General features: G+C 44.2%; 1 protein-coding gene across 1 annotated transcript in view; it reads left to right on the top strand.

The window, feature by feature from the left end:
• mcc (MCC regulator of WNT signaling pathway) overlaps positions 1-8,001 on the top strand; it is a 116,998-nt gene extending 108,997 nt beyond the window's left edge. The window contains exon 18 of the mRNA XM_018734391.2: positions 7,418-8,001. Within this exon, the coding sequence (XP_018589907.2) occupies positions 7,418-7,598 (181 nt within the window). The 3' untranslated portion in view covers positions 7,599-8,001. The remainder of the gene's footprint in view (positions 1-7,417) is intronic.
• Positions 8,002-15,263: the final 7,262 nt, after the last annotated feature.

The following is a 15,263-nucleotide window of genomic DNA, read 5'->3' as shown; positions in this document are numbered from 1 at the left end:
TGCCATGGACTGGCGTCCTGTCCTGGGTGCATCCCCTCCAGCCTTATGCCCTGTGTTACTGGGTAGGCTCTGGTTCCCCGTGACCCTGTATGAGACAAGTGGTTCTGAAGATGTGTGTGTGTGTGGGTTTATTCTATTAAAGTGTACCCTAATAATAAATTCTACATTACCAAAGACATTAAACATATAGTGAATCAGAGGAAAATAGCCTTTAAAAATAAGGATAAATAGGAGCTGCAAAAGAGGGACAAGGAGGTGAGAGATAAAATCAGGAAGGCAAAGGCTATTCATAAGAGATATCTAGAAGAGTCTTTTAAGGCTAATAATCCCAGAAAAATGTGGGAGACCATGAAAAGCATGGCAGGTATGCCCAGTAAACAACAGAAGTCATTGGTAACAAATGATGAGATGGCCTTTGCTGTAGAGTTCAATACTTTTTTTACCAGGTTTGAGACCTCTGGGACTGTAGAGAGTTGCAGTGATGTGCTGAGATCAGTACTTATAAGGCCTGATGATAGAGTGGAAATTTCAGTAGGACAGGTGGTTGACGTATTTAGACGTCTTAATGCACTTAAGTCCACCGGCCCCGACAACATCAGTGCCTCTGTTTTGAAGAACTACAGTGAAGAGCTCGCCCCTGTTTGGCAGCCCATCTTCCAGCAATCGCTGGATACATATACGGTCCCCACAGCCTGGAAAACTTCTACATAATCCCACTTCCTAAGAAGACATGTCCCAAAGAGGGTAATGATTATCGACCTGTAGCACTTACCCCTTTATTAATGAAATCTTTGGAAAAAATCATTTCTCATTTGCTTTTTCAGTCTATTCAGGATAAATTAGATTCATACCAGTTTGCTTATAAGCGTGAGTGCAGCACTGAAGATGCAGTAGCTACTCTTATGCATTTTGTTTTAAAGCACCTGGATACACCAAAAAGCAAACCTTATGCTAGAGTATTGTTTATTGATTTTTCTTCGGCATTTAATGCAATCAAACCAGACTTGTTGCTTTCCAAAATGTATCAGCTGGAGATAAATTCATGTCTCATTCATTGGTAAAGTTCTTTCCTCACTAACAGACAACAGTTGGTTAAAATTAACAACACATATTCCCCTCTGCTTATAAGTACTGGCGCTCCTCAAAGTTGTGTCAGCTCACCATTGTTATTCACTATTTACACTAATGATTGCGTCATTAGTACGCCTAATCATTATCTCATTAAATTTTCTGATGACACAGCACTGGTAGCATTGATGACTGAGGGGGAGAAGCCAGATTCCTATTTTGACAGTGTGAACACAGTGGTCCAATGGTGTAATCAGAACGCCCTCATTTTAAATCCCATTAAAACAGAGGAAATTATTTTTGGATCCACACAGCTCACACCAGCCCCAGTCATCATTTACAATAAATCTATAAAGCAGTCCTCATCCTTCAAATATTTGGGAGTGTATGTGGATAATGCTTTATCCTGGTCATATCATGTGGATCATATATGTAATAAGGTCCAACAGAGAATCTACTTTCTGAGAAGACTTAGATGTTTTGGAGTCAGTAGGGAGATTCTTTATTTATTCTTCTGCTCCACAATTCGCAGCATTCTGCTATATGGAGGCCCAGTTTGGTTCTGTGGCTTCTCGGCTCAGCTGAAAAGCAGAATTTTAAGACTGCTGAATATCTGTTCAAAGATGGTGGGTCATTCTGTGGAAAATTCTTTCCTAGATGGTTGCATCAAGCACACCTTTAGACTGGCGGAGAAGATCAGTTCAGATCATTCTCATGTTTTACATGAGAAGTACCAGCTTCTGCCCTCTGGGAGGCGCTTTAGGGTGCCAGATTGCAAGAGGAACAAGTACAAACACTCCTTTATTCCTCACTCCATCACACTACTGAACCAGCAGGGCAGGTTAAGAAGGTGACTTTCCTTTTTCTTCATGCACACATACACATATGTATACACATATACACACATACATACATACACACAGGCACACATACATCCCATGGACTGTTTATATACGGACTGATGCACCTGCACTAAAAATGCAAATGCAGATTTATCCATGTTGCTTTTGAGGATTTGTATTTGATTTTATGTAATGGCTTTTTACTGTGTTTTGGGATTATGACAAGTTGTTTTTGTCTTATTTGTGTTTTTGTGATGTAATAAGGTGGATGGATTGCTGAGCTGGAGAAACAAAACAAATTTCTGTTTATACAGACGATAAAGTGTTATTTTATCTTATCTTATCATATTGAACACATCCCATTAAGCATTCACAGTGCTGTGGAAAAAGTAAGTGAACACTTGGATTTAGTAGCTAGTTGATCCTCCTTTGGCAACAATAACCTCAACCAAGCATTTCCGTTAGCTGCGGATTAGACCTGCACAATGTCCATGAGGAATTTTGGATCACTCTTCCTTACAGAACTGCTTCAGCTCAGCCATATTTTTAGGATGTCTGGTATGAACAGCTCTCTTGAGGTTGTTCCACAGCATCTCTGTGGGGTTAAGGTCTGGGCTCTGACTGGGCCACTCAAAAAGGTGGACTTTCTTTTTTTGAAGCCATTCTGTAGTGGATTTACTTTGATGTTTAGGATCATTGTCCTACTGCATCACCCAACTTCTACTGAGCTTCAGCTGGCGCACAGCCACCCTGATATTATCCTGTAGGATATGTTGATAAACTTGGGAATTAATTTTTCCATCAATGATGGCAAGTGTTCCGGCAAAGCAGCCCCAAATCATGATGCTCTCTCCACCGTACTTAACCATAATGTTTTCATGTTGGTATGCAGTGCCCTTTTTACACCATACATAGTGCTGCATGTTTTTCCCACACAACTCAACCTTAGTTTCATCAGTCCACAAAACATTTTCCTAGTAGCGTTGTGGAGTGTCAAGGTGGTCTTTGGCAAAGGTGGGGCGCACAGCAGTGTTTTTTTGGAAAGCAGCGGCTTTCTTCGTGGTGTCCTGCCATGGACACTATGCCTGTTCAGTGTTTTCCATAGACTCATGAAAACAGATGTTAACCAGTTCCGATGATTTATTCAAGCTTTTAGCTGTCACTCTATGGTTATTTTTTACTTCATTGTGAATTGTGCAGCATGCCCTTTCAGTCATCTTGGCTGGACAGCCACTTATAGGGACAGTAGCCACAGTACTACATCGTCTCCATTTATAGACAATTTATCTAACAGTGGACGGATGAATATCTAAGCTCTTTGAGATAACTTTGTAACCCTTTCCATCTTTATGCAACACAACAATTCTCACAGGTCGTCCTAGAGCTCTTTTTTTCAAGGCATAGTTCACATCAGCCAATGTTTTTTGTGAACAGCAAACTCAAAATGTTTGAGTACTTTTTATAATGCAAGTAGCTCTAAACCACACCTCAAGTCTCGTTTCCTTAACTGGACCCCAGGTTTGCCAATTTCTAGCTCTAATTAGCATTTATTGAAGTCATTAGCCTTGGGTTTCACATACTTTTTCCAACCTGTACTGTGAATATTTGAATGATATCTTCAATATTTATAAGAACAATACAATAATTTGTGTGTTATTAGTTAAAACAGATTGTGCTTATTGATTACTGTAACTTAGATGAACATAAAACCAGATTTTAAGACAAATTTATACATGAATGCAGTAATTTTCAATGGGTTCACATACTTTTTCTTGCCACATGTCCTTGTAGACATATAATGGTTTAATTCTGCTTTTCTTTAACAAATAAGCCATTTTAAGTGCTGTACTGAAGAAACATGGTAACACTTGAAACTGATGTGTTGTTCCCTGGTTTTCTTCTTCATAAGTTTGTTTACTTTCCGTGGATCTGATATTGTTTTCTTGTTTCCTTCTCTGCTTTCCATCTCACTTGATGATACATTTGTTTGCATAGTTTCTGTTAATATGAGAGATGGTGTTACTGGAATTACATTATTTTATGGCAAAGTTCTGTGAGATGTCCACTTACTATTATACCCTGGAACATCAAAAGTTATGGTATTAAAAAAGAATACTTTAATATCCTTAAAAAAAGAACAAAGTAGCTATCAAAGAAAGACATGAATGCTTAAGAGTTTTTAAAACTTACAAGGAACTGGGTTGGCTAGGGTTACTTTTTCTCTTTTAGCTCTAACTGAGGACGTACTGCCATTTTATTTCTATAAATATGCACGATTGTAACATTTTGTAGTATCTCGATAAAAAGAGACTACAGTATGAGTAGAAAAACAACTCACCTCTCAGGATAGTTCCATGAGTACAGCCTCTACACTATATACAGGTGGCACGGTGGCACAGGAAGTAGTGCTGCTGTCTCACAGCGCCTGAATGGTGTGAGAGAACGTGGGTTTGATCCATACTCACTCTGTGTGGATTTTGCATGTTCTCCCCGTGTCTGCATGGGTTTCCTCCCACAGTCCAAAGACATGCTGTTCAGGTTCTATAGTGTGTGAGAGACAGAAAGAGTGTGTTCCACTGATGTACAGATGAGTGACCCAGTGTAAGTAGTGTATCTAGCAGTGTAAATAACCTTGGTGAATATGGTGTGTGGGCTTGTAACACTACATAGTTCGTTGGAAGTTGCTTTGGAGAAAAGCGTCTGCTAAGTGAAATATCCTGTCTAAACAAACATTGGTACTTATGATACATTGTATTAGTTAATGTTATGACCCCAGGCGTCTCGGAACAACTGGGATCTAACATCAGATGAGTGGCAACGAGTGTAACAAGGGGCCAACAAAAGCACACGTACAACAAGGAAGTGCTTAAGTACGAGTTCTTTTTACTGTGCGAATAGGTGCAGATATTCAGGTGACTATTTACAATATTTCCAGAATGCAAAGACACTGGTCGGGGGAAAAGGGAGCTAAGATGGTTCCAAAGCAAAGAAGGTGGGAAAACCAAGCGAAATTAACTCAAGCTGGTAGACTACCCTAACCATGAAACAAAACAAAACAAGAAAGGGTCTTCAATATCTAGGATGCCCTAACTAACCTACTCTAGCTACCAAAAACCACAAGTACAAGGGGTGGCACCTGCCTCTTCCCTAATGTATCTAGACAGACAGCTGAAACTGCTGGATATGTAGGTCACGTGATGTGTTTACCTGTCCGCTTTTCCCCAAGACAACAACACAAAGTCAATAGACAGCAAATCATAACAACAAACCAAACATAGAACGACTACACAAACACACAAAGCAACAGCATCAATAAGCCAAACAAGCCTCATGAGACAATAGTCTGAATCTTTTGGCAAATGGTGGGGTTTTTAAGACGGCCTAGTGTGGAAGTGATTGGTCAAATGGAGAAACTGAGAACAGGAGCAATGATGATGGGCTGGGATGGAACCAGTGGTCCACAACAAACCTGTATAGGGAGGAAAAATGCACAGAGACACACACACACAGAAAATCCATACAGCGAGGTAACACATGAGTACAGTCTCTGCTCTGTATTCTGTTCTAACAAGCATTGGTACTTATGCATTGAGGGAGAAGTGGGAATTGGCTTTCACGTGTGATGTAATGATGAAGAATGGCTTTTATTTGTGCCCCTCTCTCAGCAGAATGTAATGTCTGCTACTCAAGGGATTCCCTAGAGGTAGAAACAAGGAATGAAGTGTAAATAGTTGTGTAACTTGTCAAGAGGGCTGTGTGTGATGATACAGGTGTGAGCAACGTCCTGTGGTTTGGTGCCTGGGTGGGGCTGCTGCCCTTGTTACAGGAAGGTATTTTCTCGTGCTGAAAGAGCAATATTTCCATTCATCCTTCTTGGCTATAACTTCTTGCTGCCTTGCTATTCTAATAAATGCTGCTTCATGGCAACCACCCTGGTGTCTTTGTTCCCCCTATCAATACCCATCACTCCATCACTGGTGTCACAGTGGGGTGGGAGAAGATCACGAGAGGCTGGATCCAGCAGCAGTGGAAATGTTATTAGGAAGGAGGAAACCAGTATGGCAGTGGCAGAGGAGCCTGGTGTAAGTCGAGCCAAGGCTGAGAAGGAGTCAGGGGGTTGTGGCATCCAGGGAATTGTGGACTGCCTTTGGTCTCTGGGTACAGAGTGGAGTTTCCTTGGACCTCGGAATCAGGCAGTGAAGGGAACCAGCCAACTGCCACAGACCAGAAGTGTCTGTGGAGATCAGTCTCATAAATTGCAATACCATATGCCAAACTGTACTGGCAAAGAAGAAGATGGGTCACAAGTTGAAGCTGACTGAGAGATAGACACTTCATAGGATAGTTGCTAAATGCCCCAAAGGTATAGCCCCAAGAACTGAATCAGCATCTCTGTGACCCAGTCTCAACAATAACTGTGCGTGAGCTCTACAAAGCTGTAATTTATGGCAGGACTGTAATTCAGAAATGGCTTGTATCCAAGACATAATCTGGAGTAAGGAGCTCAGAACCTGGATCCCTGAGCAATGGAAAAAGTAGTATGATCTGATGAGACATTTTTCACCCTTCCTCCTACATCCAGATCAGTTTACATGTGGACAAAACCAAAGGATGCCTTCAAACCACAACATCTGTTGCAAACTTTTAAAGATGGTGGGGGATCTGTGATGGTTTGGCCAGTCATCTTATGGGAGTCATTAGCTCCAATGATTTCTCCGCTTTGTCAGCCGAGGGACGTGAGGCCTTTTGGCAGAACCAGGTGCACACCATAGTGCAAACATTGTTCCCTCGTGATATTCTCATATTCCAGGATAATGAACACCAAGATGAAGTCAAACACCTTCCATGGTCTCTCCACTCACCAGATCTCAGCGTCACTAAACCTTTATGGGAAGCTTTAGAGGCCAGAGTGCAAAGTAGATTTCTACCTCTTTCATCCCTCAAGGAACTACTCTGTCCTGCCACACACAATATGGGACTTTTATGGCAGCATTCTGAGAAGGACTAAAGCTGTTCTGAAGGCAAGCAGTGATCATACTCCTTGTTAGCTCTTTGGTTATATTCTTGGATGTTTCTGTTATTTTGTTCACCCCACTGTAAATTTTATTAATTACATCATACACACGGTTGCGCAGTGGGTTGGACCGGGTCCTGCTCTCCAGTGGGTCTGGGGTTCGAGTCCTGCTTGGGGTGCCTTGCGGCGGACTGGCGTCCCGTCCTGGGTGTGTCCCCTCCCCTTCTGGCCTTACGCCCTGTGTTACCGGGTAGGCTCCGGTTCCCCGCGACCCTGTATGGGACAAGCGGTTCCGATTACATCACACGTGCCTAAAAGATCAAAAATGTGTATTAAATGTTTTAAAAATGCATTTTTTTTAATATTTCAGGTGTATTTATTTATTTGTGATTCTGTATCTTTGTGTCTCCCATTATGAAGAATACCAATACAAACCATCATCTCATTTCTTTGCTTTCTTTTTCCTCTATTGCCTGCAAAATGTATTTGGCAGCAACCTTGCGGCAGCATATGAAAAAGCTAAGAAAAAGCATCAGAACAAGCTGAAAAAGGTGGAATCGCAGATGATAGCCATGGTGGAGCGACATGAAACCCAAGTTCGAATGCTGAAACAGAGGATTGCCCTACTGGAGGAGGAGAATTCACGACCTCAGACGAATGAAACCTCACTTTGAAATGGCATCTGACAATTGTCACTTCAGGAATCTCCCATGTTTCTCTCACCAGCTTGTGTCGTCTGGGACACTGCCCTGTATTTGAAGGTCACATCATTAATGCATTGTCTTCATGAGCCAAATGTCCTTTCTTTTGCTCAGACCAAAGGAAACTTGTTTTTTACATGGAATTTTCAAATGTACAAAAAATAGTTTATATAGCTCACAAAATTTAAACAGCTTAAGCATTTATGCATAACAGTTTATGCATTAACATCTCGTATTTTTGCTATTTTACAGAAAGCTCTACCGTTTCAAAATTTAGCAGTGATCTTTTCCCTTACTTTTCACAAAGTACCCCATTATGTCTGCTGGAGTATCCAAATACAGGCAGTCCCCGAATTACGAACCAGTTCCATGTCCTCAGTCCATCTTTTAAGCCGGTTTTTAACGCAAGTCGGAACAGTTAAGTGTGGTGGGTATCTAATGTCAGTTTGTCAAATGTTTGTCGTAGTATATCGTATATTATATATTTATACATATTGTGTATCTTTCTGGGAGGGGGTGCGGTGGCGCAGTGGGTTGGACCAGGTCCTGCTCTCCGGTGGGTCTGGGGTTCGAGTCCCGCTTGGGGTGCCTTGTGACGGACTGGCATCCCGTCCTGGGTGTGTCCCCTCCCCCTCTGGCCTTACGCCCTGTATTACCGGGTAGGCTCCAGTTCCCTGCGACCCTGTATGGGATGAGCGATTTTGAAAATGTGTGTGTGTGTCTTTCTATGCATAAATACACTAAACATCTTTAACAATACAGTAATAATAATACAATGTAATGATAATATAATGAGCTATATGTCGCTTTGGAGAAAAATGTCTGCTAAATGAATAAATGTAAATGCAATAATAATAAATGTAACTACAGTATTTTTAATAGAGAGAAACATAGCTACTACTGTCTTAATGAACAGAGGACACGGAGGAGGCTGGACCCAAGTGCAGGATCATTTATTCAGATCAAAGGACTAGACATGTTCTCGGGGACGGGCGAATGGTCAGTCGATCGGCAAACTGGACAGAGGTGAGGATCCGAAATCGTAGTCGTGGGACAAGGCGGGTGGTCGTTATCAAAGAGATGTTTGCTTTTTCCATTGTTCATTGGCATTTCACCTTTAGCTTTATTATTTACTCTTCAGTTTCAATCGTAATCGTTTCCTTTTTCTTGGATGCATCACCATCTCTTGCATCACATTTACGCTTTGGTGCCATGCCCATGGTTAAGAGGGTAAAAACAAAAAAATTAAAGCCAAATACAGTAACACGAGACACTGTTAACGGGAAAAGAAGGAAATCTGTCCTACCTCGGGCTCACTTGCCCCTCCCACGAGTCGACAAACCGCTGTAGACGCGCAATGTTTTGATATGTTTTGGAAAGTAGCGCCCGTTTATTATTATGAACCATTGTATATACAGTAGCTCGAATTTTTAATATAATAGGCCTAATTATGAAGTTTTAATTTGATTGTTACTTAAGTGTGCCAAAAAAAAATCAACTTCCGGTCAGTAAGGGGTGGTTCGTAAGTATGGGCTGTACATAAGTCGGATGTTTGTAACTCGGGGAATGCCTGTATTCTTTGTCCACCCTTTATTAGGTGGACAAACGAGAAAACTGAACTTTTCATCTGAATGTTTTCATCTGCAGGTTTAGAATTTCAATGCAGGAATGAATTCAGTGCATTATTTTAAAAGTCAATGAAGTCAACTTTGTATACTTGGAACTGGAACTCGTAGAGCAGGTGGCACAGTGGCACAGTGGGTAGTACTGTTGCCTCACAGTGCCAGGGCTGTTTGGGTATAGATTTGAATCCTGTGTGGAGTCTGATCACCCTGTGTCTGCATAGGTTTCCTCCCACATTCCAAACACATTCGGTTCATGTGAAAGGAATACTCTATATGGTCCAGAATCTGTGTGGCTACCCTGCAATGACTGATGCTCTTTGAAGGATTCTACTCCCCAGCCTTGTGTCCAGTGATTCCACACTAGGCTGCAAACCCCTGCAGCCCTGACAAGGACAAGCAAGTAACAAAAGTTTGTCGTTGCGCATGTAGAGCATTTCAGAGCAATACATCACAAGTACAAGTTCTCAGGTCTCTGGATGTTGTGGGGCTGTCTTGGCTGACACGCCTCTGCAGCATTGCGTGGAGTTCGGGAATGGTGCCTCTGGACTGGCAGACCGGGGTGGTGGTCCCTCTTTTTAAGAAGGGGGACCGGAGAGTGTGTTCCAACTATAGGGGGATCACACTCCTCAACCTCCCTGGGAAAGTCTATGCCAGGGTACTGGAGAGGAGAATTTGACCGATAGTCGAACCTCGGATTCAGGAGGAGCAATGCGGTTTTCGCCCTGGCCGTGAACACTGGACCAGCTCTATACCCTCACTAGGGTGTTGGAGGGTTCATGGGAGTTTGCCCAACCAGTCCTTATATGTTTTGTGGACCTGAAGAAGGCATTCGACCGTGTCCCTCGTGGCATCCTGTGGGGGGTACTTCGGGATTATGGGGTCCAGGGCTCGCTGCTACGGGCTGTTCGTTCCCTGTGTGACTGGAGCAGGAGCTTGGTTCGTATTGCTGGCAGTAAGTCAGACCTGTTCCTGGTGCATGTTGGACTCCACCAGGGCTGCCCTTTGTCACTGATTCTGTTCATTATTTTTATGGACAGAATTTCTAGGTGCAGCCAGGGAAGGGAGGGTGTCTGTTTTGGTGACCGTAGGATCTCGTCTCTGCTTTTTGCGGACGATGTGGTCCTGTTGGCTTCATCAAATCAAGACTTATGGCGTGCACTGGAGAGGTTTGCAGCCGAATGCGAAGCGGCGGGGATGAGAATCAGCACCTCCAAATCCGAGGCCATGGTTCTCAGTCGGAGAAAGGTGGATTGCCCCCTCCAGGTCAGGGGGGAGTTGCTCCCTCAAGTGGAGGAGTTCAAGTATCTCGGGGTCTTGTTCACGAGTGAGGGAAAAATGGAGCGGCAGGTTGACGGACGGATCGGTGTGGCGTCCGCAGTAATGCGGTCATTGTACCGGTCTGTTGTGGTGAAGAAGGAGCTGAGTCGTAAGGCGAAGCTCTCAATTTACCGGTCGATCTACGTTCCTACCCTCACCTATGGTCATGAACTCTGGATCATGACCGAAAGAATGAGATCGCGGATACAAGCGGCAGAAATGAGTTTTCTCCACAGAGTGGCTGGGCGCACCCTTAGGGATAGGGTGAAGAGCTCGGTCACCCGGGAGGAGCTCGGAGTAGAGCCGCTGCTCCTCCGCATCGAGAGGAGCCAGTTGAGGTGGCTCGGGCATCTGTTCCGGATGCCTCCTGGATGCCTCCCTGGGGAGGTGTTCCGGGCATGTCCCACTGGGAGGAGGCCTCAGGGCAGACCCAGGACACGTTGGAGAGACTACGTCTCCCAGCTGGCCTGGGAATGCCTTGGGGTTTCCCCAGAGGAACTGGAGGAGGTGTGCGGGGAGAGGGAAGTCTGGGGGACTCTGCTTGGACTGCTGCCCCCGCGACCTGGCCCCGGATAAGCGGAGGAAGATGGATGGATGGATGGACATCACAAGTACAAATACAGATTCTTTTCTTTTGAAGGTAATAATAGTTAAACATACTTTGTTTTGTAACTTTTGTTACAAGATGCATTTCATGTTTTGGATAAAACTCTAAGAATTCTAGACCTGCAGAACTTCTTAGTTAAATGTACAATTGAAAATTGCTGCCTTATTGAATCATCAGTTTTTTCCAAGTTATGGATATTTGAAATATTGTGCATATTTTCATGCACCAAGCATTTTGAACACAGTATGCATATTTCGTACTCTGCTATTTTTCCAAATTGGGTCTACCTGGGTATGGTTGTTATTGTAATTTAAAAAGTCAGTAAAGGCTTAATAATGAATAAAGAATCAATATGCTTAATAATACAGGTGTCAGTTGATGTATTTACAGGTTAAACCTCAGACTGATAGATTTCAATAAAATAATAAAGGTAGTACTGTGTCATGTCCACGCCCACAACACAAGTGACAATACCTGACTCTGCACTAGCTCCTGAGTAATCACTCACCTTATAAAGACCTTCTTCAGCTCCTGTACCATTGCGGAATCTCGTTTGGGACAACCGCCCTTCCTCGCGTTACTTCGCACGCACACTTGCTCTATTCTCTGTTCACGATCTCCGGTTTTTTGACTCCTTGCTTCGTTTTCCGACCACATCCATGGATCCTCGTTCCTGTCCTGTTCGCTGATCGACCGACCCTTCGCCTGTCCCTGGTTTTGAGAACTTGCTTCTTCCCTCAACTTCAGACGAACAACGCTGCACTTCGGTTCAGCCGTCCCGGCTCCCTGTGTTCCACGTGACATACTAACAATACCACTCAGATAGCAAGAGGACTCATTGTAGAGTGTAAAGGCTGTTGGCAGAAATGACCTTGGGTACTGATCCTTGGAATAACACATGTGAAGGTTCTCTTGTGTTTATCCAAGAACATTACATTACTTGATTTAGCTGACACTTTTCTTCAAAGCAACTTACAATGATTTACCCATTTATACAGCTGGGGCAATTTCAGGGTAAGTACTGAGCTCAAGGATATTACAGCTGGAAGTGAGATGCAAACCTGCAACCTGTGGGTCCAAAGGTAGTAGTTCTAATCACTACGCTACCAGCTGCCCCCTATGAAACATAGAATACAGAGGATGAGAGTCATTGCCCATGATGGATTGGAGTTTTTTTATGAGTCCTTCTCTGGACCAGTTCCTCCAGAGAAGCCCCCCTAACTCAAGGACTGAACCAGCCTTCTTCTTCTTCATCTTTTGTAGCAATGCCATTTTCCCAGCTTACAAGAGCATATAAGACCATACCTGCTATGAGAGACAGCTAGAACATCTGCAGCAGTTACCTGCATACTCCAAAAGAACCTCAGAAAATAAAAGCAGTTCTCGCCTTTTTTCTACCAAGCCTCAATGTTGTTGGACCACTCCAATTTGCTGGAGTGGCCAAGTGCAACCAAGGTATACATAATGTCCACAGCATATCCATTTCCTCTCTGTCAGTAATTACTGAACAGAGTCCACCCTTGGAGCTTCTGAAGTTCACAACCATCACTTTTCAATATTTTCATTGTTGAGTTGCAGTTAGTTCTGTCTGCATTGCTCAACAAAGTCCTTCATCAGGCTTCTATACTCATTCTCTTGTCTATCCTGGATATATTCATCTGTTGCTGTGTCGTTCTAGGAACTTCTACAGATGACATGATTTTACCTCACCCAGTAAGATTTTGAGCACATAGAAACTTCAAAAACAAGATCCTCACAGTGCTGCCTGCCTTTTCCAAGTGGGAGTAGGTTCTGTTCAGCAGGTACATTGTCCACTCCTGCATGGTCCTGGTAGGCAAACTGGAGAGGGTCCAGTGCAGCCCTAACCAAAGTTTTGAGATGTGCCATGAGAAGCCCTTCTAGGGTGTTAGGATAAGATACGATTGAACTTTATTGTCACATTTCTCTGAAGTTTGTTTTGCATTGTAGCAGCTCTATCCTTCAGGACAGTGACATATTACAGAGCAGGGCAAGACACAAGGATGTTACAGACAAGAAAAAATTAAGAATGAGAAAAAAAGAATAAATAAGCAGATGAATATTTTCATATAAGTAATAAGTAGATGTGTAAATTAATTTCAAATGACACACGCACTAAACAGGAGGCATCATATTGTGCATTGGAGGTGCATCACTGCTGTTCGTGGTGTTTCAGGTAAGTGTTGTTGTTTTGCTACTGCTTTTTCCCGTCACACATTCATGTCATGTAGCTGTGCAGGTTGATAGATACAATCAGTTGTGTGTTTGTGTAGCACTGTAATTATTTTGTTTGTTAAGTAGTATTTAGTGGTTTGTTAGGACGACCGTTCTCTGGATCATTTCTGTGTCCTGTAGCAGGGAGTGGGAGTGACTCGATGGTTCGATTAATCGCGTCTGTTTGGTTGTTTGTTTTTGTCGCCATTGTTGGTGTAGTTTCAGTTTCGATTAGGAAGTCAGCTGATAGGCAGTACACACACACACACACACACACACACACACACACACACACACACACACACACTTTCAGAAACGCTTGTCCCATACGGGGTCACGGGGGAACCGGAGCCTAACCCGGCAACCCAGGGCGAAAGGCTGGAGGGGGATGGGACACACCCAGGACGGGACACCAGTCCGTCGCAAGGCACCCCAAGCGGGACTCGAACCCCAGACCCACCGGAAAGCAGGACCCGGTCCAACCCACTGCACCACTGCGCCACCGCGCCCCCCTGATAAGCAGTAGCCCAGTTTATATAGCAGCTGGTGACCCGTAGCAGCAGCGGTTGCAGCAGCCTCTTGGTGCAAAGACTCGGGGTGCAAAGACAAAGGAGTCTGCCTGCGGGAGTCATTCCACCAAGGAAGGCCACCATTACAGTTGTCCTCAAGGGAACATGCGTCCAACATGTCGGCCATCAAAGTCTTCTACGGTAAGCAATCCGTGCGATTTCGCCACCGCCGGAGACCTGGGCGTTGTTGCTGCTACAGCCATCTGGTTTATCCTTACATGTCAAACCCTCCATCTTGCTTTACTTTCTCCATGGGTCTCTGGAACTGCCAGTCTGCTGTGAGAAAAGCTGACTTCATACCAGCCTACGCCTCCCATCTCTCACTGGAATCTCCTGGCCCTAACTGAATTCTGGATCACCCCACACAACTCTGCCACACCTGCAGCACTCTCTACTAACTACTCCTTCTCTCACACCCCTCGTCCCTCCAGCAGAGATGAGGCACAGGCCTGCTCATCTCTCCCCGGTGGGAATACTCTATTCTTCCTCTTCACTTGCATGATCTGTCCTCCTTTGAATGTCATGCTGTCTCTATCACTGCCCCAATCACTCTTGTTGTGGTTGTCCTTTATTGTTCTCCTGGCCCTCTTGGCCACTTCTTGGATGACCTTGACATCTTGTTGAGCTCTCTGCCAGGGGACAACACTCCGCTGATTCTCCTGGGTGACTTCAACCTTTCAACCTGCATGTCGATGACATTCATGCAAGCGGCCTTCTGTTGCTCATACAGTCCTTTGATCTCTCCCTGTCCCAACCCCCTGCTACTCACAAAGCGGGCAACTGTCTTGACCTTGTATTTTCCTGCAACTGTGGCTGTCCCGTTCTCTCCGTCACTCCGCTGCATATCTCTGACCACTGACCTCTTCTTCATTTCCTTTCAACCCTCCCTCACCACTAACTCCTCGTCTCTTCCTGCACCCGTTGTCACCTTTCGCTGCAACTTAAAATCTCTCTCACCTTCCTGCTTTGCCTCTGCTACTCTGGCCGCTCTCCCTTCTGCTGCACAATTCTTAGATCTATCTACAGATGATACCACTAACACTTTCCTCTCTGCCGTATCCTCCTCCCTTGATCTCTCTGCCCTCTGTTTTCTAGACCAGCACACCCCATTGCTACCCCGTGGCTGTCTGATACATGCTAACAGGACCAAACTGCGGGCCGCAGAGCAAAGATGGCGTAAATCCAAAACTCCATCGGACCTGGATGCTTACCAGTCACTCTTAGCTGCTTTTCAGTCTGCTGTCTCTTCAGCTAAAACCTCCTTCTTCCACAACAAAATAGTCTGCAT

Source organism: Scleropages formosus, chromosome 5 (genome assembly GCF_900964775.1).
Source record: "Scleropages formosus chromosome 5, fSclFor1.1, whole genome shotgun sequence".
NCBI classification, from domain to species: Eukaryota; Metazoa; Chordata; class Actinopteri; order Osteoglossiformes; family Osteoglossidae; genus Scleropages; species Scleropages formosus.
This window is presented reverse-complemented; position numbering and strand designations above follow the sequence as displayed.